At 38.5% G+C, this 25,756-nt stretch overlaps 1 protein-coding gene across 5 annotated transcripts in view; it reads right to left on the reverse strand.

Annotated features, from left to right (window-relative positions):
• LOC126187819 (galectin-4-like) overlaps positions 1-25,756 on the reverse strand; it is a 146,044-nt gene that overhangs the window by 16,801 nt on the left and 103,487 nt on the right. For 2 of the 5 annotated variants that reach the window (XM_049929106.1, XM_049929107.1), the window contains exons 6-7: positions 12,526-12,621; positions 3,012-3,092 (exon numbers count right to left, since the gene is read on the reverse strand). The exons of 1 other annotated variant lie outside the window; for it this stretch is intronic. In XM_049929106.1, the coding sequence (XP_049785063.1) occupies positions 3,012-3,092; positions 12,526-12,621 (177 nt within the window). The remainder of the gene's footprint in view (positions 1-3,011; positions 3,093-12,525; positions 12,622-25,756) is intronic. 2 more of the 5 variants (XM_049929108.1, XM_049929110.1) reach the window with 2 other exon arrangements.

Consider the following 25,756-nt stretch of genomic DNA (forward strand, 5'->3'; position numbering starts at 1 on the left):
AGTGATAGACGTGGTGGTTGGTAAGCCATTTAAAGACCATCTGAAGCAGCTGTACAGCAGTTGGTTACAACGAGGTTGGTGTAAAAACAGCAGGCTCTGTGGACCATTCCAGTGAGGAGGACTAAGTTCCATCTTTATCTGACTAAGGGAGGTCTTTATCTGATTTTATTTTCTGTGGACTGTCATTTTTACTGTCTCTTCAGTTATCTTTAGTAAGGTAACCATGTGTATGTTTTCAAAATAAACCTAGTATGAGTATACATGTATTTGTGTAACCCCTTGTTGAACAATGATGGGTCATCTTGGAGTTGCCCTGGATTCAAAATTGTTACCTTCTTGCAGTGGAACGAGGAAGCATCACTGTATAACACATTACACCAGCAGGATGTGTTGTACAATTCAGATCAACAAAATCTCTGGAAGGGAAGGAATCAAAAAAGGAAAAAAAACAAGAGTAATGTCTCTTGCATATGTTACCATAATTGTTTGTTACATCCAGTATATATTACTCCTATAAACAAAGATAAAATGTCAACTTTTGAAAAGTGATGTTTGAGGACCCTGCGCAGTGGCAATGTAGGACTGTTTCCGGCATGTCTTGCAGTGTTTTCACTTGGATATTCACGGACTGCACAGCTTCGACTACAGTCAGGTACTCTTGTATAATGCAGACAGCATCAAATAGGGCAAGTGCAATGGCTAGACAGTTCCTGCAGAGGAAATCAGGTAGATGTGCACACATACAGCCATGTAATAGCTGAGCAGCCATGATCTCCTTAAGTAAATGAGGGGAAAATGATATCACAGCAAGAAAAACTGCTGACACCCAGATGAATTACTGTATTGATAAGCTCCAGAAACAACTAGGTCTCCCAGAGGTAGAAATGGTAATACACTGGAGGAAATTGGACTGAAAAATTAAATGGAGCATTTGCAGACTATAGTCAATTAAATTCAAGTACAGTGGTTTTCAGGGAAAGTAATGGTAAGGATGAACACAAAAAATATTTTATGCTCCTCATGTACTTCAAGTAAGGATACTAACAAGTTAGATTTTTCTCTCTGGGGCTTCGTAATAATATTGTAAACTATCAAAAAATCAAATGCATAGATTTTAATACAAATGTACCAATTTCTATATTTCCAATAACAGAATGCCTACTTTCTTTAACTGTTTTCATCTGGAGCAGCATAACTTATTTCTCAGTGCAAAACTGCCAACAAAACCAACCAGAAATGCAAAATTTCTATCTTCTGGTCTGTACAGGGCCACAAGTCATTTTTTCAATGTTCCTGCAGTACTACTCACAGATGTTGTATGTGCTTTTATGATGCAGCAGTCATGACACATTTCTAAAGCTGATTGGATTCTGGATAGTGAACACCGCCATTTGCAACCTCTAAGCACTGAAACAGTTTGCTGGAGAATAACATGCTTCAAACATTACCTTTGGATCCAAAAATGTGCTTTTTCTTTTTTTTTGTGTAATTATGGTACCTACCTCTCGTACACCAACGTTTTAATATGATAAGTCTTGTGTGGAATACAAATAATGGAAGGTGTAAATGTAAATACATACCATATAGTTGCAGAGTTGAGTGATCAACAGGCACTTATGATTTATAATGTTGCCATTTTCTGGACAATGTGCTTCTTCACAGCTAACAAAACAACACACACACACACACACACACACACACACACACACACAGTGCCAGACATGACACATACAATTACAGTGTGCCAGAAATGCAGCTTGATTGGTTTGAGGGGTTGTGTCAGGTTGAGTAGGTGGGAGGAGCAAGGAGGTGGGAAGGGGGAAGGGGGAGGGAGAGAGGGAGAGACATTGAGGGAATGAGGCATGATGTTATACCAGTGAGCTCACACTGCTGCACGCAGAGGAAGTTGAGTGAGGTACACAAAGTGTCTGCTTGAGTTAGGATGGAGAGGTAAAAGAAAAGAGTGCAGGAGGACTGTAGAGACAACTGTGTGCATGTAGATTGATGAGGTGAGGTGAGGGCATGGGGACAGGTAGGAGTGGTTGTAAATCAGGGATAGCAGAGATTGCTGCCAGGAGGATTTCAGGATCAGAGTTAAGTGTATAATGTGTAAGGATGATTCCTATCTGGGTAAATCAGAGAAACTGGTATTGAGGGGGGGATCCCTATGGCACAAGGTGGTGAAGCAGCCATTGAAATTGAGCATATTGTGTTTGGCAGCATGTTCTGCCACTGGGTGGTGAAATCAGTTCTCGACCACAGTTTGGCGGTGACCATTCGTTTGGGTGGACAACTGCTTAGTGGTAATGTCCACATAAAAAGTTGTGCAGAAGGTACATGAGATAATGTGTATAACAGGAATGCTTTCACAGATGACCCTGTCTCTGTCAGAGTAGGATAAACATGTGCTGGATTGGTGCAATGGGTAGGTCTTACATCTGCTTATTTCACAGAGATAGGACCTACATTACAGTGGGTTGGGAGTGGCTGTGGCATAAAGATGTACACTCAGAATTTTTATGTATCTAACTGTAATTAATGTTTTTTTAAAAAAAAATAAAAACACCATTCACGCAAAAGCTGGACACGTAATAAATCATTACATAGATTTCCACCAGTAAGTACGAGGCTGAAGGGAACTGTGTATCTTATTCAACAATGTGGGCTCTGAACTTTCTAAGCTGTTATTTTAAATAAAAGTTATTTGTTTTACTGATAACAGGAAATGAACTAAATGGTTTACTGCAATGAGGTGGCAGGCATGGGAATATGGGCTAAGAGCAGTAATATGGTTCAAGAAAAAATTCATGGTTTTGTTGACCTACCTCACTGTTCAGTTGATCCCACTTGTAGCTTTTTACTTTTTAAGATGAGAATGTTAGTACATGGACATTTACATCTATTAGGGATGCAAACTCACACAGAAATGTTTTTGGGCAAATTATGAAAGTGGCATGCACGGTGCCTAATGGAATCCTTGTTGAAGCCACTAGAGCAAAATCTCTACCTACCGGACTTAGGTGCCCTGTAAGAGCTGCTCCTGCCAGGCCGGCACCCAACAATGAGCCTGTGCCTGGCCCATGTCCACCACCCTAAAATATTTGTTTCCAGTTTGTATTACTGTACAACAGAGACAAATCACGTGAGTACTGACATTGATTCTTCTCTGTCTTATTATAAGCAAGCTTTCATTAATTTACATCCAAATCACCCAAATATAGCATCTTCACACTCCATAGTAAATAAATACTAATACATCAACTTCTTGCAAAGCAGTTCTTAGGTTAAACACTGGTCTGTTTGCTCTGTCTTGTCATGGATATAAACAATTACTAACATAGCATGCAGAATGCTTCATAATGAATTTTCAGTGTACATAAATTCTGGAAAGATGGATTATTTTGATTAAATAACAGTTTTAACCATGTACAAACATATTTATTGTCACAAATGTTTTTGGGTTTAGATGACTCCTGAGAGCAGCACTTAATTATCCTGAATATAGAGTTATAAATAAGTATCTTACAAAAAGATAGTAGCAGCAGCTATGGACGTAAATATCAGTAATGTTGTATAACAATGTCATGATGTTTAAGTGAAATATATATACAAACAAACAGAAATCTTACACAACCAGAGTGTTGTTGTACACCTATAAGTGTTAGAAGCACACTAGCGGAGCAGCTATAAAATAAAACAGCTACACACACACCTAAATATGTTTTCAGAAGTATTACTAGCCTGCAGCAACTACTCCTGTTCCACCAGTGTCTCACACAACTTGTGAACTTACAACACAACTCCTGCTGTGGCAGTTTTATATGTTTATCTGTATGTAAATTTCATGTAAACATTATCATGAGCTGATGTGCAATATTATGAATAATTATCTTGTGTATAACTACAACCAGGGTGTTTAAGTTTATATTTTCATATTCAGGATAATTAATTACTGATCACATGGTCTTGGGACCATGACTAATTGTGGCAGTGAATATGTATTTATATAGCATGGGGTAATGTAAGCGCGCTGGTTGCAGGATACACTGATGAGCCAAAACACTATGATCATCTGCTTAATAATGTATTGGTGTATCTCTGGAAGGCAACACAGCTGTGATCTTGTGCAGCATGGCTTCAACAAGTTCTTGGTATGTCTGGAAGTATTCAGCACCACACATCTACGCAAAGGTCATACAAATCCAGTAAATTATGGGTCGGGGAGCTGGTGCCCTATAGCTTCCCAAATGTGATGTTCCATCAGATTGAGACCAGGTGAATTTATTGGCCACCACATCAATGTGAGCTCGCTACCTTGCTCCTCAAATCAATGTAGCACAATTCCGGTTGTGATATATACATTTATCCTGCTGAGGTAGTCTGTCACCATCAGGGAGACATCAAGCATGAATGGATACAGGTGGTCTGAAATTATGTTCATATAGTCCACAGTTGTAATAGTATCTTTTATTACTACCACAGGTTCCATGGAAGCTCAGGTGAATGTCCTCCATGGCATTTACTTGCCCATACCAGGATGCATTTGTTGTGCAGTGCACATTTTGAACAGCCATTGCCCTGGATTTTATCGAATACAGACATGACCATTTACCTGAGGCACGGGCAAACTTTGGTGACTTGCAGGCCTGATTCACATACTTACTTAAGGGTATACGGAATGAGTTTTTCGATGAAAAAATCGATTTTTGGGTAAGTGCATTTTTGAAAAATTTAGACTCTCCCATTTAATACCATGTATAAAATATTTGGATGACGTGAATAGAACTATTTGAAATAATTTTTTAAAATATTATCGACACACGATGTTCCGCACCTTGTATATGAGACGCGAAATATACCTGATATAGACAGCCTTGCCAGAGATATAATTGAGCACAAGAGAGATAGCTTTTCTGTTGGCTACACTGCTAGACAGTTGACAATAGATTCTGCACCATTTGTATTGTTTCCTTTGTGAGTACATCCACGTCATTGTTGTGCAAGTCGTATGTGGAGAAGTCATCGAGTTTTCTTTCCTTCAACATGCCAAGACCTAGTCTGAAGGTATTTAGAAAGCGTGTACATTGGCGCAAGAAAGTAAAGTGTACTAAAAGTTCGTCTGATTCATCTTCATCAGTATCTGATGTCCTAGTAGCGACTAACCTCAACACTGGTAGTGATACATTGAGTGATGCTGCTGCCACTACACCGGAAAGTGCTTCAAGAAGAAAACTAGCTGGAATTGAGAAACAAGACAAGAAACTAAATGCTGGGACTACAAAATATTAGGTAATTAACGTCTCTTTATTACAGACGTTTTGGAAAACAATGTGTGCTGCAAACAATGTGGAAAAAGTGGTGTTTCATTGAAAACAAACTTACATGTAGGACTTGCTTGTGAATTAGAGTTGATGTGTAGTTATTGCAAACACAGTGTTACTTTCTTCAATTCCTCACATGTTACTGCAGATACAGGTAATCTATATGATATAAACATTAGACTGGTTTATGAATTACGGTGTATAGGAAAGGGCAGGGCTGCAGGTTCCATGTTGTGTGGTGTGATGAACCTCCCTCCTCCACCTTCAAAATTTAACAAACACATAATTGCAATAGGCTCTGCTGTAGAAGATATGGCACAGGAAAACATGAAAGATGCTGTTGAGGAAGCATTTGTTGAAAATAATAATAGCAGAGACTTGTCCATAGCTTTTGATGGAAGCTGACAGAAGAGAGGCCACACATCTCTGAATGGTGTAGTAACAGCTACAAGTGTGGACACTGGTAAGGTAGTTGATGTGGCAATACTTTCCAAGCATTGTAGATGCAAGGAGAAAATGAAAAATAAACGTGAAGAGGAGTGCATGGCAAATTACTATGGGTCAAGTGGTGGTATGGAAGTTGCTGGTGTAAGAAGTATTTATCAACACTCAGTAAAATGGTACAATGTTAGATACATAAATTATCTTGGAGATGGTGACTCAAAGGCTTTCAAAGAAATTGAGGAACTGAGACCCTATGGTAACGATGTGAAAATTTCCAAATTGAAGTGTGTTGGCCATGTTCAGAAAAGGATGGGATCAAGACTTCGACGGCTCAAGGCTAGCATGAAGGCAAGAAATTGAGCGATGGAAAAACTTTAGATGGGAAAAATAGACTGACAGATGCTACAATAGATCATATTCAGAAGTGCTATGGTCTAGCAATAAGACAGAATACAGCAGATGCAAAATTAATGAGAAGAGCAGTCTGGGCTCTGTTTTTTCATACAGCTTCAAACAATGAGAATCCCCAACATGGGCTATGTCCAAAAGGAGATGATAGCTGGTGCAAGTACAACAGAGGCAAGGTAACTAAGAAACAATACAATCACCCTCATCACCTGCCACCTGCCATAATGGATGAAATAAAACCAATATTCTGAGACCTTGCAGATATTAGTCTACTAAAGAAATGTCTTCATGGCCGGACTCAAAATCCAAATGAGTGTGTGAACCATGTGATATGGAATAGACTACCTAAAACTGTGTTTGTGGGTATAAACACACTTCACTTTGGCGTTTATGATGCTGTTTCATCATTCAATCAGGGCAATATAACAAAGTGCAAAGTTTTGCAGAAGTTGGGGCTCTGTGTAGGACTACGAACTGCTGCAGCTATGCTTTGTTTGGACAAGGAACGGCTCAGGTCTTCAGATAATGCCATAAAAGTATATTCAAAGATGGCTAGACAGCATACCAGAGCCAGCAAGAGGAAGCTGTTGGACGATTCTGATGATACAAGCTATGAAGCAGGCTTGTACTGAAGTAAAAACTTTGAAGCTAATTTCCCGTAACTTTAGTTTTTTTTGTGTATAAGGTACATTTTCCCAGGACCTATTTATAAAAGAAAGATGAAATTTTCTGTAGTTGTTCCTTAAGACCTTCTAATATATCTGAATTAAAAGATATGTGTAATTATTTTGTATTAATGGATGTAAATTTTAAAATACTTGTTAAAATGCATAACTTTTTTTAACATTTACAAAAAATAAAATATCTGAAAAACTATACATTATTTTTTCAAAATTAATAATTCAGCATAAAAGCAGAACATATCTCTGTGTTCTGTGAAAAAATCAAGAGTATCGTCCAAATAACAAATGAGAAAATGTTCCTAAGTTTTAGCTCAATTTAACATAGTAAGCATAGGACGTTCCGTATACCCTTAAGCTAGCAGGCTGCCTCATCATGTGACTGACAGCAGCACTCCTAGTACATAAAGTAAAAACTGTAGTGTCCATGACAATGCTTATGGGTTAACCCACCAATATGAATAGCACACCTTCTCTGACATAACACACTAACAAATTATTCCTCATAACACACATTTTTGGGAGTACATTCATTTTATTGCTTTTTGACTGGGATTTTGCCATCTCACTGCTATATTTTGTTTTTCTGTTCTTTCTCATATTAGCATTAGTAAATAATATTTCTTCACTGTGGATGTAATAGAACAGTGCAACTGTTGAAACTGAAGGTAATCTGTAATGAATTAGGTGAAACTAGTTGCTTTTATAGGTGTCTATTTTTCCATGGTGACATTTTATGATGCCTGCCATTCCCTGTCAAGATGTTTACATTTATTTACATGTTGTGAACATTGTTTCTTTACTAAAAGAATTGCAGAATGTTGTAACAAAAGTTTTTAAGACAGCTTTTGAAAAACACAGTACATAAGAAAACGCATAAATAAATGTACACATCTGAAGATGTCACGAACATTGCTTCGTTATGTATGACATTTTGCAAAAGCTGTCTTAAAAACTTTTGTTACAAAATTCTGCAATTTTGTTACTAAAGAAACAATGTTCACAACATGTAAATAAATGTAAACGTCTTATGAGGGAATGCCACGCATCTTAAATTGTCACCACTGAAAAATAGACACCTATAAAAGCTACTGGTTATAGCTAATTCAATACAAATTACCTTAAATTTCAACAGCTGCACTGTTCTATTACACCCACAGTGGAGGAGTATTATTTACTAATGTTAATATGAGAAAGAACAGAAAAACAAAATACAGCAGTGAGATGGCAATCCTAGTCGACAAGTAATTATGAATAACTTTGGGATTATAGGCCACATGCAGGTCCTTTTGAGTTTTTGAAATTTAGTGTGTTAACATTCAGAAACACCATTAGTAAACATTTTTTAAATGTCTGTCAAAAAATACTTCTGATGACTGATCACATACGCATGTTTTTTTCCACTTTTTCCACAACACTACATAAATTAAGCCAACATTTCTTTGTTCATTTTAAAAAGTTTACCAGTCTAAATTGTTTGAATTTGGCATACATATTATGCAGAAGCTGACTGAAATAGCTGAAAATCTGTCCCAGGTGGAGTACAACATGAGCATCTCACTCTCTCGCTTATCAGTTTCTTCTGTTGGCTGGATTAAAACCTACTGCTGGCCACCTGTGATCTACCTGATTAACAAAACCACAATTTATCCAACCATGTGACACATTTCCACTGACCCATGGGCCAACCTCGATGATCCTGTGCCCACTGCAATCATAATCGACTGTGCTGTTGGGTCAACGTGGGAACACGTAGGTGAGGTCTGCTATGAAACCCTCTGTTCAACAGTTTGTGCTGTGGTGTGCTCTGAATCACTTGTGCCGACACCGGCATTGTGCTGTATCATCAGATGTGCCACCTATCCTACTTTACAGAGTCTGCAGTCCTCTGACCTACATGTTCAGTGATAAATTGTGGATGTCAACCACTTTGTCACATTCTTACGATTTAACCATCTTTCAACCACTTTCCATATATGTTCACGACAGTAGAATGTGAACAGCCAATCAGCCTTGCTGCTTTTGAGTTGTTTGTTCCCAGGCCCTTGACTACAGCAATTCGTCCTTTGTCACAGTCTCTAAATGTCAGTGGATTTCTCCACTTGTGGTTCATATTGTCCCTAGAATAATTCACCATTCAGCTTTGCTCCACTTATAAACATTACGCACCACATCATATGCTCGCAACACCACCTGGCTGCATTCAATCTCATAGTGGGCAGTTGTCGTAACGTTTTGGCTCATCGTTGTGTGTATTTAGGGTAACATTTGCAACAACCTGTGAAATGAGTGCACTGTGGTGTAAGCAAACAGTGTTCTGGACCGAGAGGTATTTTACTTGCATTTATTAGTAGAGAAGTGATGAATATGTGCTGATAACAACGGTTGTAGATGGTTCACGTCCAAGATGTGGATCAATCTGAATTTGAATTTGACTACCCGATTAACATTTTGCCAGTATCCATGCTACATAGTGGAAATTAAAAGGTGTAATTATGTCAAACCCACAGATGTCTGCAAGTGAGGTGCAGTTAATGCTTGAGGTTGATGTAACCAGTTACAATATCAGTGGCAGAAGGAATTTTCATTTCTGATATCTAGCATGTGAGGGATAGGTTGTTGTAGAAAATTCCCAGTCAGTCGACTGCGCACCAGCATCTTGGCTCAAATGCTAGGACTCCCCACAGCATCTTATGGAGTATGGGGATTGTGACTGAGTGGATGGTTATCCATCTGTCAGACTGTTGTCAGAGCTCACCCAGTTTAGCTGCCCTATTGGTGCATCTGAGAGGTGTTGGCAGTGTGCTTGCATTTCCGTGACACAAAACACACACACACACACACACACACACACACACACACACACACACACACACACAAACACAAACAAACAACAACAACAACAACACAGTGCACAAGCTCATCACAGTGAACTACACGCCACAAAAAGCAGTCCATACATGCTGCACCGAGAAAAGAAGCCATAATTTATTAACTGAAGGCCACCTTTGTTCACTTAGACTGAACTTACTTAAAGCTGTTCTTAATTACAAACAGATTTAAATAAATACAACCTAAGTGGAAACAAACATACCACCTTCATAAAAGCATGGGTTCAATCAAATAAGCAGCTATGTACCAAAATCTCTTTGCATTGATTCTTACTTCTAAAATGTGTACTATTTATTTTTCTTTGGCATTCACAAATGATGCAAGGTTTGCTCATTTTAAGTTTCACTCTGATTTCTGTGGCAGGATGCCCTTTCTGGTGCCTAATTACTAGGAGATATTAGGTACAGGGGGAGGAAATAAGAGGCATATTTGGGCAATAAATGATTATGAACAATAGAATATCTTTTAGTAATACTGACTGTGCTTCAGATCTTTTAAAGGTAAATAAGGAATCATATTTATCTGCATCTGTACTCTGCACACCAACTGTGTGGTGTGTGGCAGAGAGCACACAGTGTACCAGTCTATTTCCCAATCCTATTCCGTACATAGATGGAAAGCAGAAAGAGACTGTTGGTACTTCTCTGTACTGTATGGGCCTGAATCTCTCTAGTTTATAGGTCATTGTCATTATGCAAGAGAGTTGCAGGAAGTAGCATGAACTGACCCCTTCCCTTTTTTTTTAATGTGGGACCTTGGAATTTTGTAATTCAGATGAGGATCTTGAAAGTACTTCTTTTGTGCATTAACTTCTCTTATTTAAGTTTGTTCATTATTTATTTATTTCCTTTGAAATATAAATGATAGAAATTCTGTGTATATGGAATATTTGAACACTCCATTGCTATTACTGTTCATGTTGTGTTCTTTACTTTATAGTACATTTTATTTTTCTGTGACTGTCTACCCATCTCATTCACCGATATTTACATTATGCAGCATGATGTGTGCCTGTTGTGAGCCTCATGAGGCATGTTTCTTAGGTCTCTTTTTTAGCATTATTTCATCCTGGCAATGTTTCCCTCACACTTGTTAACAGATTTCCTCTGTTAATCATTTGGCAACATAAATTGTGGGCCTTTTCGCTGTTCTTTGTGCCATTTATACAAAACCTTCATCTCACAAAGAACATTACAACAGCATCAGAATACAAATTAAATTTTATTTTCTTCCGTGACTTGTTTTGGAGGTTTACACCCTTGCATTGTGGAAGAAAATAAAAGGAACAGAGATAATTGTTTTAGCTTACCTTTAATATCATAAACAGTCACAGTTTCCAAATTACTATCCAATTTGAACACATGCTGCATTAACTACAGATCTGTGGCTGAAATAGGTAGATCGTCACACAAAAACCAAATTTGATCTAAAGACAAAGTACGAGGGTGAATCAGAAAGTGTTTGCTCCAATTTTTTATTAGCTGAAATAAGTTAATATAAGTGATAAACAAATATACATAGTACTCTATGTACTTTACACTATTTTTCCGCATAGTTCACAAACCAGTTCAGATGTCTGTCCCTTCACGGCACTAAATTTGTTCCCTGTGGTAGAAATTGTGGAAATCAAAGGGTGAGGCCCTGACTCTGTGGTAGATGGTTCAGACTCTCCTGGTGAAATGACTGGAGCTCATCTAACGGTCTGATTCTCAAGCGGGCTTTCCGAATACGCATTGTCATGCAAGTCTTCACAGTCTTTCGTGAACTAGCAATACTATCACCTCACTATTCTCAAAATGAGACTTTTTTTCGTACATGGGCTGCATTTCCCTGTGGATTTCAATGGGCATTCATACCCTTGCTCGATAGAAAGTAAGTCACACTTTGTTGCTCATATGCTGTGGGCAACAACTGCCATTTTCAACAACTGACAGCAGCTCCAGGCCACAGAGCTACTGGCATATAAGGCCGGGCGGGCCCAAAAAGGTTCACCACTGAATTCGTATTTACAGCCATAATTCAGCTAAAAAATAGTGGTAGAAACTTTATGGTTTGCTCTCATAAATTAACTTCCACTTAGGATGTCACAATTGGGATGAAACATGTTAGAGTAAACAACTATGTTTTGCTAGATGGTGGGTCCTGTTAACCACAGAATGATGAGGTTATGGATAAAGTACAGATAGAAAACTAAAATCATTCCTAAGAATGTAATGAATAAATTGTTGAGTAAAAAACCTCTACCACCAGTGAGCTCAAGAATCATCAGGTAGGCTTGATTACTTAGATGGACGTTTAGTAAGCAATGGGAAAAAACAAGTAGACACTGTACAGAGTTAACATTCCATATTAAATTTTGGATGAAGAAAGAACTATGAACAATACTGTAAATGCAAATTACCCTGCAGAGTACAAACAGATATTTTACTATTCTCAGTTGCAAATGACATGCTGAAAACAACTTGTATAGGTGCACCAATGATAAGTAAAAACTAATATTTTACAGTGTTCATTTAAGATGAATTAAATTGAGATGGGAACTACAACACAGCTACACAACCTACAGGCATTCTCAATCAATTAATATGGTTACGATTTGTGGTGAGGAAACATTGGAATGCAACAACATACCACACTAAACCCACATTAGAAGTAACTTCTGATTAGTGTGTGCCTATGGTGTTATTGTCTACCATGCTCCTTTTGCATCATATAAAGAACAGTGTAGAAATTTAGTTCTTTAACAGTCAAGTGAAGGGAAGAAATGAAGTGATACTCACAGTTCCAAGTGTTCCTGCAATAGCATACTTTGCTTTATCTAACAGCCCCCCAGAACTTTTATGTGCTGGATATTGATTGTATCCAAGTGTTTGAGGCTGCAAGAAATCATTAATAAGATAAAGCAAAGTTTTTCTCACAAAAATCTTTACAAGAATCAGTACTCCTACTGTAATCAAAAATATTAATACAACATAGAGAGTACAATAATTTTTTGTAACCCAAGTACAACCAACTACAAATTTCCTATCAGATTCTCATTAATACTTCATTATTTACAGTACATAAAGCAAACCGCCCCCCCCCCCCTCCCAAACCCTCAGCGAACGCGCGCCCACGCGCACGCACACACACAGTGTTTCTTAGGGTAATAGTGTTAAGCCGTTCATCTTAGATAGCTCAGAAAATGAACATGGATCAAGATGAACTAAGAAATTTGCTTTGTGAAACCAAGTAAAGATCAACTGCACTCATCAGTTCCAAAACTAGTCAAAGTATACAAGAATGGATTTTGTTGCCTGCAAATACAGGTTGAAAAGAAGTATATAATAAAGAAGTTGTTGTAACATTCCCACACTGCTTGAGTTCAAAGTTTTTTTAATGTGTGGTTACATTAAGAACAATATCAATGGTGTAAGTAATGACTGAAGGCAGTAATTTAAACAAAACTCAACAAACATCATTTACAGAATTTTAAAGGAGGGGTATTTTTTTTTTAGAAACTCAGTATTGTTGACCCAAAAAATTTCAAAAATGTAATACTGGTCAGCCACGTAGATAGAGTCTGATGAAAGGAAAAAAGTTAGAAATTACAAATTTTTACAGAACTCGACATAACCACATTCTTCTTTAGTGCTAAGAATACTTTCACAATTTTATTTGTATCTTTGAAACAGTTGAGTACCTTAAAATTTAGGAACTCTTTTTATACAGAAATTGATGTTCTGAAACTTTTATGCACGACATTTTTCAGTTGGAGTAGCCGTTTTTGAGCTAAAGTGTTGGGACATGGGCATAACTTACTTTTCTGCCAAATCAGCAATATACTTTTCTTGAAGCAATAGTCTAAAGCTGTCAAGCACTTTAAATATTGCATTGCAAACCACCATCTGCATCAACACAACTTTATTGCACTACAGGTTTTGGTTCATAAAATCATAAAACCATCATCACTCATGAGATAACTAGACATTGGTAATTTACACACATATATATATATATATCTGTATAATGGCACTTCACTATAAGCTTCCCTCTGTCTTGTCTTGTACAATATTTGCTAATCATTGCAAAAGTTTATGTTGGAGGATCATGATAACGAAATTGAAATACAATGAAATCCCACTTTTACACTTCTCAACAGACTAAAAAAATGGTGTAAAATGCGGGAAAATGTAAAATGTGGGAAAAAATATTTTAAGTGGGAAAAGTTACATATAGGAGCCTCCTTTGCATTTTTGAACTTTCTGTATGATATATTTATAGGCTATAATACGTATCAAAATCCTTGCCACGCACTTGTTGATTATCTGATAAAGATTTAGTATCTGATAAAAACTGCTGGTGTAACTGGAACTGGTAACTGTCTGGGAAGTAGAAATGTTTGGCTTAATTTCATACATTATCAGTGTTGTTGGAAAGCCTGCAGCTGTCACTGATTATTTAAATAAAGAAACACTGCACCAGTTATGCATTTTTTCATGCTTAGCACGACACATTTCAAGAATTTTTTCCTGTTGTCAAGAACAAATATTTTTGTAAGTATTTTGTGTGCTGTTTGCATGTGTGTTATTCTGCGTCTTCTGCACTATAGTCATCTTTATGAGGTTACCTGGTACTGTGCCTCCTAAATTATGTAGAAGACCACACATATGCAAACTATCACTCACACTGTAGCAGGCCTGCATCTGGGGTGAAGGGTTGTCTGCCTTGGGCGGTAATTTCAAGGTGTGCCAAATTCATATTCTTGAAGAAAAAAACCTTGTTTCACAAAGCACCTAGCATCCAGTACACATTGGTCTATTGATTATTCATATGATTTTGAAACGCAACCCACAAATCATAAGTTTCCAACAGACAAAAGTGGATGGGCGCTATATGAGCTGAGCCGAATAAACCCGAACACATGAGTACCAATTGCTGTTTTTTTATGTGGTTGATTCAGCGTGCGAATGATAGAGATTGTTATAAATATTAGCGAAATCCATAGATTCAGACTATCAGAGTTGAAATAAATGACTGACAGGAATAAGATTACATGTTATCTTCTCTGTGTATCCAAGAAAATGAAATTTTGACTAAAAATGTTTACCAGATCACTACACTACTGTCGTACAGTCCTCAGTTAGTAACCGCTTAATTGTATTCTAGGAATAGCATGGAAAACGCATTGTACAAGCACATAACAACACCTAATCAGGGAATAAATGCAGAATAACTGAACCAGTGATTCTGGAACAGTAAGTGAAGTAAACCAGACAATAAGATTTGATAATAGTAGGAAGAGTCACATAATTATTGATGACAAGATTCTTTGTTAGAACGAGGAAGGAAAAGGGACAGGGACATTATACAAATTATATGGAAGAATATGAAGATTCCAAATTTATATAAAAATTTTGTACTACTACTACTACTACTACTACTAATTCTCAATCTCATGCTTGAGAAACTGGAGCTTATAAATGAAATATGGAACTATTTTCTAACGTAAAACACTTTGTTTGTAGCAGGCCTAATAGGCATCTGATATTGGTACTTCGTGAATTATATTCTGTCATGTTGTTTATATAAATGAGGTACATAAAAATGAACATTTGTACCAAAATGGTCTCACTTATTTCGCATGTGTTACAATTGCTCAATATTAGAAAGGCCTATTTCACTTTATCTAACAGATAGTGACAAAATAAATGTAATCAAACCAAGAAACCACACCACTCTGGGTACTATTCGCATTAACAGCTTTTTCAGTATTAGACAACGACATTTTGATTATTCATGTAGCAAAACATTTGATGGACTTCGATGAGTTAGCAGAAAGGAACACTGTAGCAAGATTAGAGAGTAAAAAATTCTGGGATGCAAGGATTGTAGAAATGTGTACTGTCCTGCTTGTCTCACCTTTACCGGTTTCATGTTTTCTATATTTAATTTTATGTCACACAAGAGTGAGAGTTATTAGCAGATAGGCAATAAAGAGTGCAAATTTTCTCAAGAGTTGTTATTCTCCTGGTCGCAAATAATCCCACCCAGTATTAATCATGAGATTTCTTTTTTTTAAGCGGCGTTGGACTTCAAACCGGCCCATTCGGAGTATGAGTGGCACCACAGGACATTTTAATTTCCAATGGCCTGAATTTAGATTTGATGGCCCCCATTACAAAATATACATGTTTGAATACCACAGTGTGAAATACAGTGACATGCAATAAAAGGATGCTGTGTGAAGAGGCATGGCACTGCAGTTTAGCACACTTTAAGACTGCGTATCATGTCTTGATAATAAATTCTCTAAAGGTGTCTTGTGTAGCATGAAAAAATAATTATGTAATTCGAGCTGTGTTTAAACTAAACACATTTGATTAACGCAAAGTCAGCAAAGTTATCAACTATCGCTATAAGTGGCCGAACAACGAAACACTCTAAATACTGATCAAAGAAGGTGTCATGATGATCTCAACAATCACAAAGATACACATGCGCCAATACAATTTAGAAATGATTGTTGTCCATTCGAGGTGGGCACACTGTCACTCACCCATCAGAACCTGTGGGTACTTAATACGCTGGAACCACACTAGACAGAAACTCTCTCAAACAATATTAACATTAGCTTTACTGATCACAGCCACAGGAGGTGGTGAAGACTACATGGCTTGTTAGATTGTTCTGAGCTTGCAATTGAAAATAACTTAACATGAAGGGAACATAACATCAGAGTTATCTCATAATTATGCACCAACAGCATTGAAGATACAAGAAAACAAAATCAAAGAATAACAGAACCAAAACAAACATATATAAAACACAGCACCTCTGGTGGCTGGCATGAAATGTTTGACGATGCAATTGTTTTTAAACATACGCATAGATTTACCACATATGCTGTACAACACTACGTAACTGCGCGAAGTCGCCACATCAGCCCTATGGTGGAAGCAGAGTGTTATTCCAAATAGGGGCTGGAAAGTGGACACAGCGACCAGATCTTGAAGTATGTGTTGGTAGGTCTGCTGCTGTTGTAATCTGCACTGGTGGCTGTGAAGGCAGTGATGATGCGATTGTTGGCTGAGGCCGTGCTCTTGGAAACTCTGGCATTTTGCTTCTTGGAAAGCCGGTTTAACCCTGTCTATAGAAACAGTGGTCATCTTTCTGTTAGTTGAAATGTCAATTGTCTTGTCTCCTCTTGCGACTACATGATAGAGTTCTGTGAATGGCAGCTGCAACGACAGTTTGATGCCTTCTGTGTGTAACATGGCATGTGAAAATGTTTTCAAGTCTTGATACACAAAGGTGGTAGCTGTACTGTATTGTGAGGCTGGTGTGGGTGGGTTCGGGTCAAGTGCTCTTGCAGTTGGCATAGGAATTCTGGTTGATCATCCCTCAGTTGTGACAGAGCATTTGTTTCCAAGAATTCTCATGGAAGCCTCGACATCTCACTGTACACCATTTCCCCCGAAGAAGTGTCTAGATCTGATCTGCAAGTGTTTCTGAATTCGAATAGTACCATGGGAAACCTTGGTCTACTTAGAGTTGTGGCACATTACTGCTGTCTTAAATGAGTGATGCCATCTCTCAATCATCCCCTTACTGGCTGGGTGATAGCTTGTCGTTTTGTAATCAGTTGTGCCGCAAAACTTCACGAGTTGTCTGAACAGGTCGGATTCAAATTGTTGTCCTCTGTCTGTTGTGATGTGTATCAGACAGCTAAAGTGTGACACCCAATACAACACAAAAGTGAGAGCCAGAGTTTCTGCTGTAACATTACCCACCAGTACAGCTTCCAGCCAGCGGGAGTAAGGCTTGAAAACTGACCGTCAAACGATGGCAATGGACCAATGATGTTGATGTGGAAGTGACTGAAATGGGCCATCATAATCGGTAAGTTCCCTATTGCTGCTTGCATGTGGCGGTGTATATTGCTGCATTGGCTTTTAAGACAACACCTCACCCATTCGAGGCAGTCTTTCTGTATACCTGGCCACACATAATGATTCATCACTACATAGGTTGTTGATTGAATATCAGGGTGGCACAAGTCGTGTAGCATTTTGAAGATGTTGCTTCTGAAGGTAAATGGAAGGAACTGCTGCAGTTTTGACATTGCCGTGTTACGAAACAGCTCTAATTTGGCTAAGTTGCAGACCCATCACCAATGTTCCTGTTGAAAACAGTACTTGTAGTTCTTGATATGATTGTTGAGCAGCAGCGAGTTTGGCATTATCAATCATGCTAGTAATGCTTGTGACTTAAAACAAACAATCAACCACCACACTGTCGATGCCGGAGATGTGCCGAACGTCCATGCTGAATTGTGAGACAAACATTAGCTGACTGCGCTGCCTAGATGAACAGTTTCTACTGTTCTGGTGAAAGGTGTTAAGTTAGAGCTTTGTGACTGGTGTAGATAAAAAAGTCTCTATCTGCCAGGTGAGGTATGGTGTATCTGATGGACTCGTAAATGGCCAAAAGTTCTTTGTCATAGGCGCTCCACAGCTTTTGTGAGCGCAATAACTTGCGCGATAAGAATGCAAGTGGTTGCCGTGTGCCACTATATCATTGTTGCAAATGTTGCGTCCATTGCCATCTGGCTAGTGTCGCCCACTAGGGCTCAGGATGCACCAGTAGTGCGGGATAAGCAATGCTCTTTCTGGTCGCTTCAAATGCTATCAGTCCATGTTATAGCAGAGTTACCTTTGTTCTTTGGGCCGGTGAATTCTGCAATTAATGGTTTCTTGTAAGTCAGCAGAGTGTGGTAAGTGACGACAATAAAAATTTAACATACCAACAAATCGATGTAATTCCTTGGCTGTATTTGGCCGTGAAATCTGTAAGATGGTTTCACCGCCCCTGGCAGTGGTAGCGATCCTGCTGCTGTTATTCTACACCCTAGGATATCCACTTGGAGCATGCCAAAACTCCTTAAACATTGCCGTTAAATGCTGCCGATGCTGCTCTTAAAAAAAATAAAATAAAATAAAATAAAATAAAAAATAAATCACCGTCCAGTTACGTGAAAGCGAAAGTTAGGCCCGGCACTGAGTAAATGAAGTGTTGCCATGTTTGAGCAGCGTTCATGTGTCCGAAAGTCATAAACTTGCCCTCAAACAGGCCAAAAGGAGTGATGACTGCTGTCTTGGAATGTCTCGTTCAGCTACAGGGATTTGTGTGTATGCTTTTGCACAATCCAGGATGCTAAAAATAACTGCACCACTCAATGCATAGTAATGTCACATAACAACAGCACTAGGCATCTGTCTGGTATTAACCTAGTATTCAGGGCTCCCTGGTCAAATGCCACTATCCACCATCCTTTTTGCGACCAAATGTATTGGCGAGGACCAGGATCTGTTGGAAGGCTACATTACACCTTCATGAATCATTCTGTCAAACTGCGCTTTTGCAGTTTTAAGACAATCTGGAGCCAAACTTTGTGGTCTGCAAGACGTGGAAAGACCATCAGTTGTCTCTATATAGTGGACAGTGTCGTACCTTACATTCTTAGGCACTCTAGGGTGTCATGTCAAAGACAGAAATCCATACAGCAGCTCCATGTACTTGCCGTCTGCCACCTGTATTACTTTGACAATATGAACAGCTGCATTCCACCAAGATCTGGATGCATTAAACATGTGGTGTTGTCAACTGGGCATTGAGGACTTCATATACAGCAATAGACTGTAATGGGTGAGGAAATTGGCTCTAATGAGATGTTTGGCGAACGTCTGCAACAGTAAAATCCCACGCGAAGGCTCGTCGTAAGCCCAGGTCTAGTTCCAGGTGCAGAGTGCTGTATGTTGTTATGACTGAGTTGTTTGCAGCAGTCAAACACAATAGCATGGGTGGTTCGCTTCCTGTGCAACATAGTCCGTGGACAAATGGACAGATCGGACCTCATGTCTATTCAATATTTCCAGCTGGACCGCTGATCAATAACAAACAAGCTCAGGGACACTGACTGACAATTGGAAGAGGTGCCTACTTGCTACTACTGCCATTGACATTTGGGTAAGTGCAGGGGGTTGCGCATCTGCATGCTTGCTCCCTGAATTTCTGGTGATACAAGCAGATAGCTTGCTACTCAGGTTCAGCTGCGGAAGAGGTCGTAGGTGACCCGCTGCACAAGCATCGGCAATATTGGTTCATCTTCTGCGATACTGAGGTAACAGTTCACTGATCTGTTCTGTCAATAGATCTACCATTGCTGCCAAGGTGTCGTAATCTGCATGTGAAACACTTGATGTCGCTCTCGCATAAAGTGCAGTGACTGCGCTGATATGAGCCGGTGTTATCATGTTCTGCGTTTTATCTGCCAACTCCGCTACTTCATCCAAGGGTGTGTCAGACTGTGACATTACAATTGTTTCGACAGGCGGTGACAAACAGCTGCTCCATATTGAGCGCATTAAGCTGTCTGCAACATTTGCCATGTCTACCTTGCTTCTTTGGTGCCACAAGTACTGCAAAGGCTTTATGTATCCAATATCTTCCTGAGTGAGATGAGAATCTGACGGATTTGGTCTTCTTGCAATGCTGACACTTGCCAGATGAATTCTGCTTCAAGCCAGTCACAGGAGTTAGCCTCTGGTGGCAAGGTAATTATATCTTGCACTTCCACGGTGTACTGGTGATCTAATTGGCTTACTACCAGTGCAGACTTGGTAGTGCCTGTCAAAATTCCAGAACAGAAAAAACCTGGCCTCCATCTGCGCAAACCACAAAACTGGATTGTGTGGCCAGAAAGGTGCTAGTCTTACAGCCAATCGTGACACAGCGGGGTTCACATAAGTCATTTTGGAAATCTGTTCTATAAGTGTTCATTAATCCACTGATACTATGCAGGTAAATCACATCGGGGTCACCACTTTGTCGATACAGACTGGGCGGACTGTCATTTGACCATTAGAATCTGCATGTACTTAATACGACAGACCCACACTACACATAAGCTCCCTCCAACAACATTAACATTAGCTTTATTGATCACAGCCACAGGAGATGGTGAGGAATACGTGGCTTGTTCAATCATTCCAAGCTTGCAACTGAAGATAATTTAACATGCAGCGAACAAAACATTGGAGTTATCTCCTAACTATGCATGAACTAACTACCAGCATGGAAGATACAAGAAAATAAAAAGCATAATCAAACAATAACAAAACCAAAACACACACATATAAAACACAGTGCCCCTGGAGGCTGACGCACGATGTTTGGCGGTGCGATTGTTTCTAAACACACACATATCACACACGATACACCACTACATAACTGTACGATGTTGCTGCCGTTGTCATTGGTCATAATACCTTTATTCAAATGAACCTAGTTACTCCTATCAGCCACCACACCGAGTAGAGCTTGGCAGTGGCAGGAGATACGGCACAAATTGTTCAACCTTTATCCATTTACTAGTTCAGATCTGCTAAGTAGAGCGCCCTGATGGCAAGAAATTTATCCACCGAGATATATGGGCTCTGCAACAAATTTGTGATGTCAAACTACTTGGCTTGTCAGCCACATTTTGCGAATGCTCAGCTCCATGCAGGGCACATGAGAAATAAATATTTAATTGAAAAGGTACCCACGAAAGGTCTTAATTTTGTCAAGTGCTATTGAGAACATGCACACATTTAAAAACACAGTCCAGAATTATTAAACTCATCTGAAATAGTTACTCGCTCCCCGCTGGAGGTGGCTGCTGACACTCTTAAGATGAACAGTGTCACGTGCTGTGACGTACACGCCATGGCCTGTCTTTCTCGTGTAAACAAAATTATGTTGGCATGGCCATTTTACATCAATTACATCAGTTTTCCTTCTTGAACATTTTTTCACAAAGTGTAAATTGCAGGAGAATTATATATATGTGAATGCAAAATTGGGTGCGAATTAACATTGAGAACATAGCAAATTTGAGAGGAGCAATAAAAAATGTCATAAATGGTGGGAAATCATTAATTCCGGGAACATAAAGGCGGGGTTTTACTGTATACCAAGTGTGTGGTTGTGATCTTCTGACATAAGTTTCTGTAATGCTTAGCAAATACTGTGTGAGCCAAGACAGAGGCAAGTTTTTGTGAGCCAAGTTTATAGTGAAGTGGCATTGTACTGATACACGTGTGTAAATCACCATTGTCCAGCTTTCCATCCAGTGATGATGCTTTTATGAACCAAAATCAGTAGAGGAATAAAGTTGTACTGGTACAACTGGTTGTTTGCAATGCATTATTTCAAATGATAAAAAATACTGATCATTGATGATCGATAGTGGCAAAACAGCTGAACCAATTTTAACTCTTAAGTAGATCATTCTATTCAAAATTTTATGCTCTTTCATTCTGGTGTGTTGGAAATTTTCTGCAGGATGTATTTTCAAGTTACAAGCAAAAAACCGAAAACAAATCTAAAAATTTCATGCTTTTTCAGTCCTCAAAAGTTTAGCACAAGACAGAAATCATCACAACTCATTTAACTACATCAAGTTTTGTAGCATCTTGAAAAAATGAAGATATTGGGTTTTGTGAAAATTAGCTATATTCAGGCACTTTTTAATATGGAAAATATTCAGTTTTGTCGTGTTTTTTTTTCCCCCCACTGTGAGAGGCTTGTATTAATGTACTAGAATCCATTAGAGAATTTAAAAAAAGTAAAATCTGTTGCGTTTTGTTAAAACAGTGCTCAATTGTTCCCATAAGAATTTGAGCTTATTTGTAATTAATGTGGAAAATTTTAAAGGCAGTTCATGTACACTTAGCATTTGAATAAGCAAGAGAAATTTAAGCTACTTGCAATGAAGAGTTAAGTACAGTATACTGAGTCCAGCAGCAGCAAATCCTGACTGAAAATATTTTACAAAAATGTTCTCTAGATTTCAAAGCAATAACTACACAATTTATGGTAAACATTACACAATGAACGACTCCCACCCCTTTGCATTTTTTTCATTGTTTATGTACGCTATAAGTACTTAATGTGCTTAACGTGCATCAAAATATTCTTCAGAAACTTGTCTATTACCTAACATATGTTTTCTGAATTTGTACTGAAGTTTTATTATTGTAACAAAAACTGTGTAAAACATAGCAAAGTGTGTTAAATATTCTTCAAATCTAGACATCAGATCAATCTGTTACCATAAGTGTTATTTCACATTTGTATTTGTTTGTTTTGCCAACTCGTAATCGAATTATCATCTTCCAAGGAAACCTACACAAGTGATAAGCATCACCACAACCAAAATTTTTGGTAGTGCTGTGGTGTGGGAGGGGGTGCACACTATCATACGCTAGTCCAATTTGTACTAAATTAACTACCAACTATGTGCTTAAACTACTACGATAACCGTATGCGCATTGCTGAACAGAAATAAAAAGTACAGATAAGTTGATTAGCAACATCATTTTAATTGACTAATGGCTACTGTGAAGATTTACTGGGAATAATGTACAGCTTGGATTCCACATTAAACTGGAGGTCCCCTTTTCTCAGCAGGATTACTGGAGTACATTAGGACATGCATGTTGCTGAAGTGGCATCCAATTGAAAGAATTACACCACACTGCTAAGCCACACAAAATTATTATTATTAGTGGTTAAGTACCGCTTCACGGTTTCAGAGTACTGGCTTTCATTCCCAATCAGTCCTATGATTTCTTCTTCTTCTTCTTTCGATTTCGGCCATCTTTGGACCACGTTCAACAATTCACTTGCCCAGCTTTTTGATCTTTTTTTCTCTCTTCCCAATATTTCCTCATCATTTTCGAGTGGTTCCTCCTCCGCTCTTCCGACCATTTCCTGTCCTATGATTTATTATTATTATTGCAATAATTGTCACTTATTTTGCCTTGGACAATGTTTGACAGCTGAAAGCCGAATTCCACTGTGGTTCAAAATCAATGTTTAACTACAGGTTCCCATGGATCTGGAATCTGGTTCAGTCTGTTCACATGTCTAAGGAAGGCAAGAACCATATCCTGCAAAATACTGTGTTGGTCAAACAAATGTTTCAGTTGATAACAACTCTGTAGAAGCAAACAACGCAAATGGTACCTCTGCCACTCTCTGTATCAGTCATTTCTTCAGTGACGCATAAAAGTGTCTTCAAATTCTGTGAGCTATTGAAACTTTTACCCACACAGAAAGCTGCCTTAATCCATGCCCAGTGATCTATAATATGTGCATTTTCATCACACTCAGCGAATTTCTGTTAGCCTGACATCATATCCCATTCATCTACAGTTTGTCTTCACAGTCGAATCGGCCATGCCACACAAAACCAATGCAAGGTGATCATGAATTATCAGCTGCCAAAATGTGTGTTGCTTATAAAGGTAATTATAATAACACTAAATATTGAAACAACTCTGCCTGAATACATCACTTTACTATCACAGTGCCCACTGTGGCAGGCAGAGTTCTGTGTTCATGAGCCTCAAGTGCTGAGAAATGTTTATTTCATTTAGCTTATGGCTAACTGAATATCTGGATGTTTTTCAGCTGTGGAGAAATTACCCGAACAAGTTTAAAAAGCTTTCTCCACTTATTTTCCTAAATCTTTACTAGATAAAACATTTAATAATAAATACTGTGTATCCGCAATGTACGTTTACTATCTGCAATCAAAGCACGATAATCACTTCTATAGATGGTTTAACATGTTAACAAGAATGCCTTGTGTTAATTTACATCAACAATGAACCTGGTTCCGTTGGTCCAAGTTTAGTATTGTGCAACATATGGAATTTATTAACTACATTCATTTTCGAAATTGATATCAAAATTGATTGTTAGTCAGTGATATTTACACAGTTGACCCTTAGTCTCATTCTTAGAACTAAAAGTCACCAATATTGCTTTATATGGCAATTCTTTACTGTACTTCACTGATAGAATTAAGAAATTAATACTAGTCTTAGAATGGTATGATTAAATGTTGTAGTATTGTTTCACTGATCACAAATGTGCTAGTAAAATATTCCACGGAATTTGCGCGTCAAATTCCAACACCTTTGTTTGACAAATAACTGTTTTGTGTAGGATGACGAGATCTATGAGCAGATGGACTGGTTCCAGAAAACCCACCAAGTCCAGTGAATGCGAACATGTCTTTAAGTATTCTACCAAATTCCCGCACAAAATGGACCCATATTTGCTTTGGTATTTCATTTTAGTCACATTTTATGAAGACATGCCATGTTTGGCTAGGTCTCCCTTTGAAACGTAGCAAGTTGGAACTACTTTCAAATTCAATTATTCTACCCCTATCACATAGTTAATTTTATATATATACACTATGTGATCAAAAGTATCTGGACACTGGCTGAAAATGACTTACAAGTTCGTGGCACCCTCCATCGGTAATGCTGGAATTCGATGTGTTGTTGGCCCACCCTTAGCCTTGATGACAGCTTCCACTCTCGCAGGCATACGTTCAATCAGGTCTGGAAAGTTTCTTGGGGAATGGCAGCCCATTCTTCACGGAGTGCTGCACTGAGGAGAGGTATCGATATTGGTTGGTGAGGCCTGGCACGAAGTCGGCATTCCAAAACACCCTAAAGGTGTTCTATAGGATTCAGGTCAGGACTCTACGCAGGACAGTCCATTACAGGGATGTTATTGTTATGTAACCACTCCGCCACAGGCTGTGCCTTATGAACAGGTGCTTGATGGTGTTGAAAGATGCAATTACAATCCACAAATTGCTCTTCAACAGTGGGAAGCAAGAAGGTGCTTAAAACATAAATGTAGGCCTGTGCTGTGATAGTGCCATGCAAAACAACAAGAGGTGCAACATAACCACACCATAAGTTTTCCAAGATGGCGCCGATAGAAGAGTGCTGTGACACATCTCAGTCCTCAAAAAAGATTAAATTAAATAGTTCATCGTGTACGGAATGTTCAAAATGCGTCATGAAAGGCATCTTTTGTGTGAACTGTAACTATTGGCTTCACGAAAAATGTGAAGAATGGAATTTAAAACTCATAAAAGACCACTTTCCATAGTTGTGT

This window comes from Schistocerca cancellata, chromosome 5 (genome assembly GCF_023864275.1).
Source record: "Schistocerca cancellata isolate TAMUIC-IGC-003103 chromosome 5, iqSchCanc2.1, whole genome shotgun sequence".
Classification (NCBI taxonomy): domain Eukaryota; kingdom Metazoa; phylum Arthropoda; class Insecta; order Orthoptera; family Acrididae; genus Schistocerca; species Schistocerca cancellata.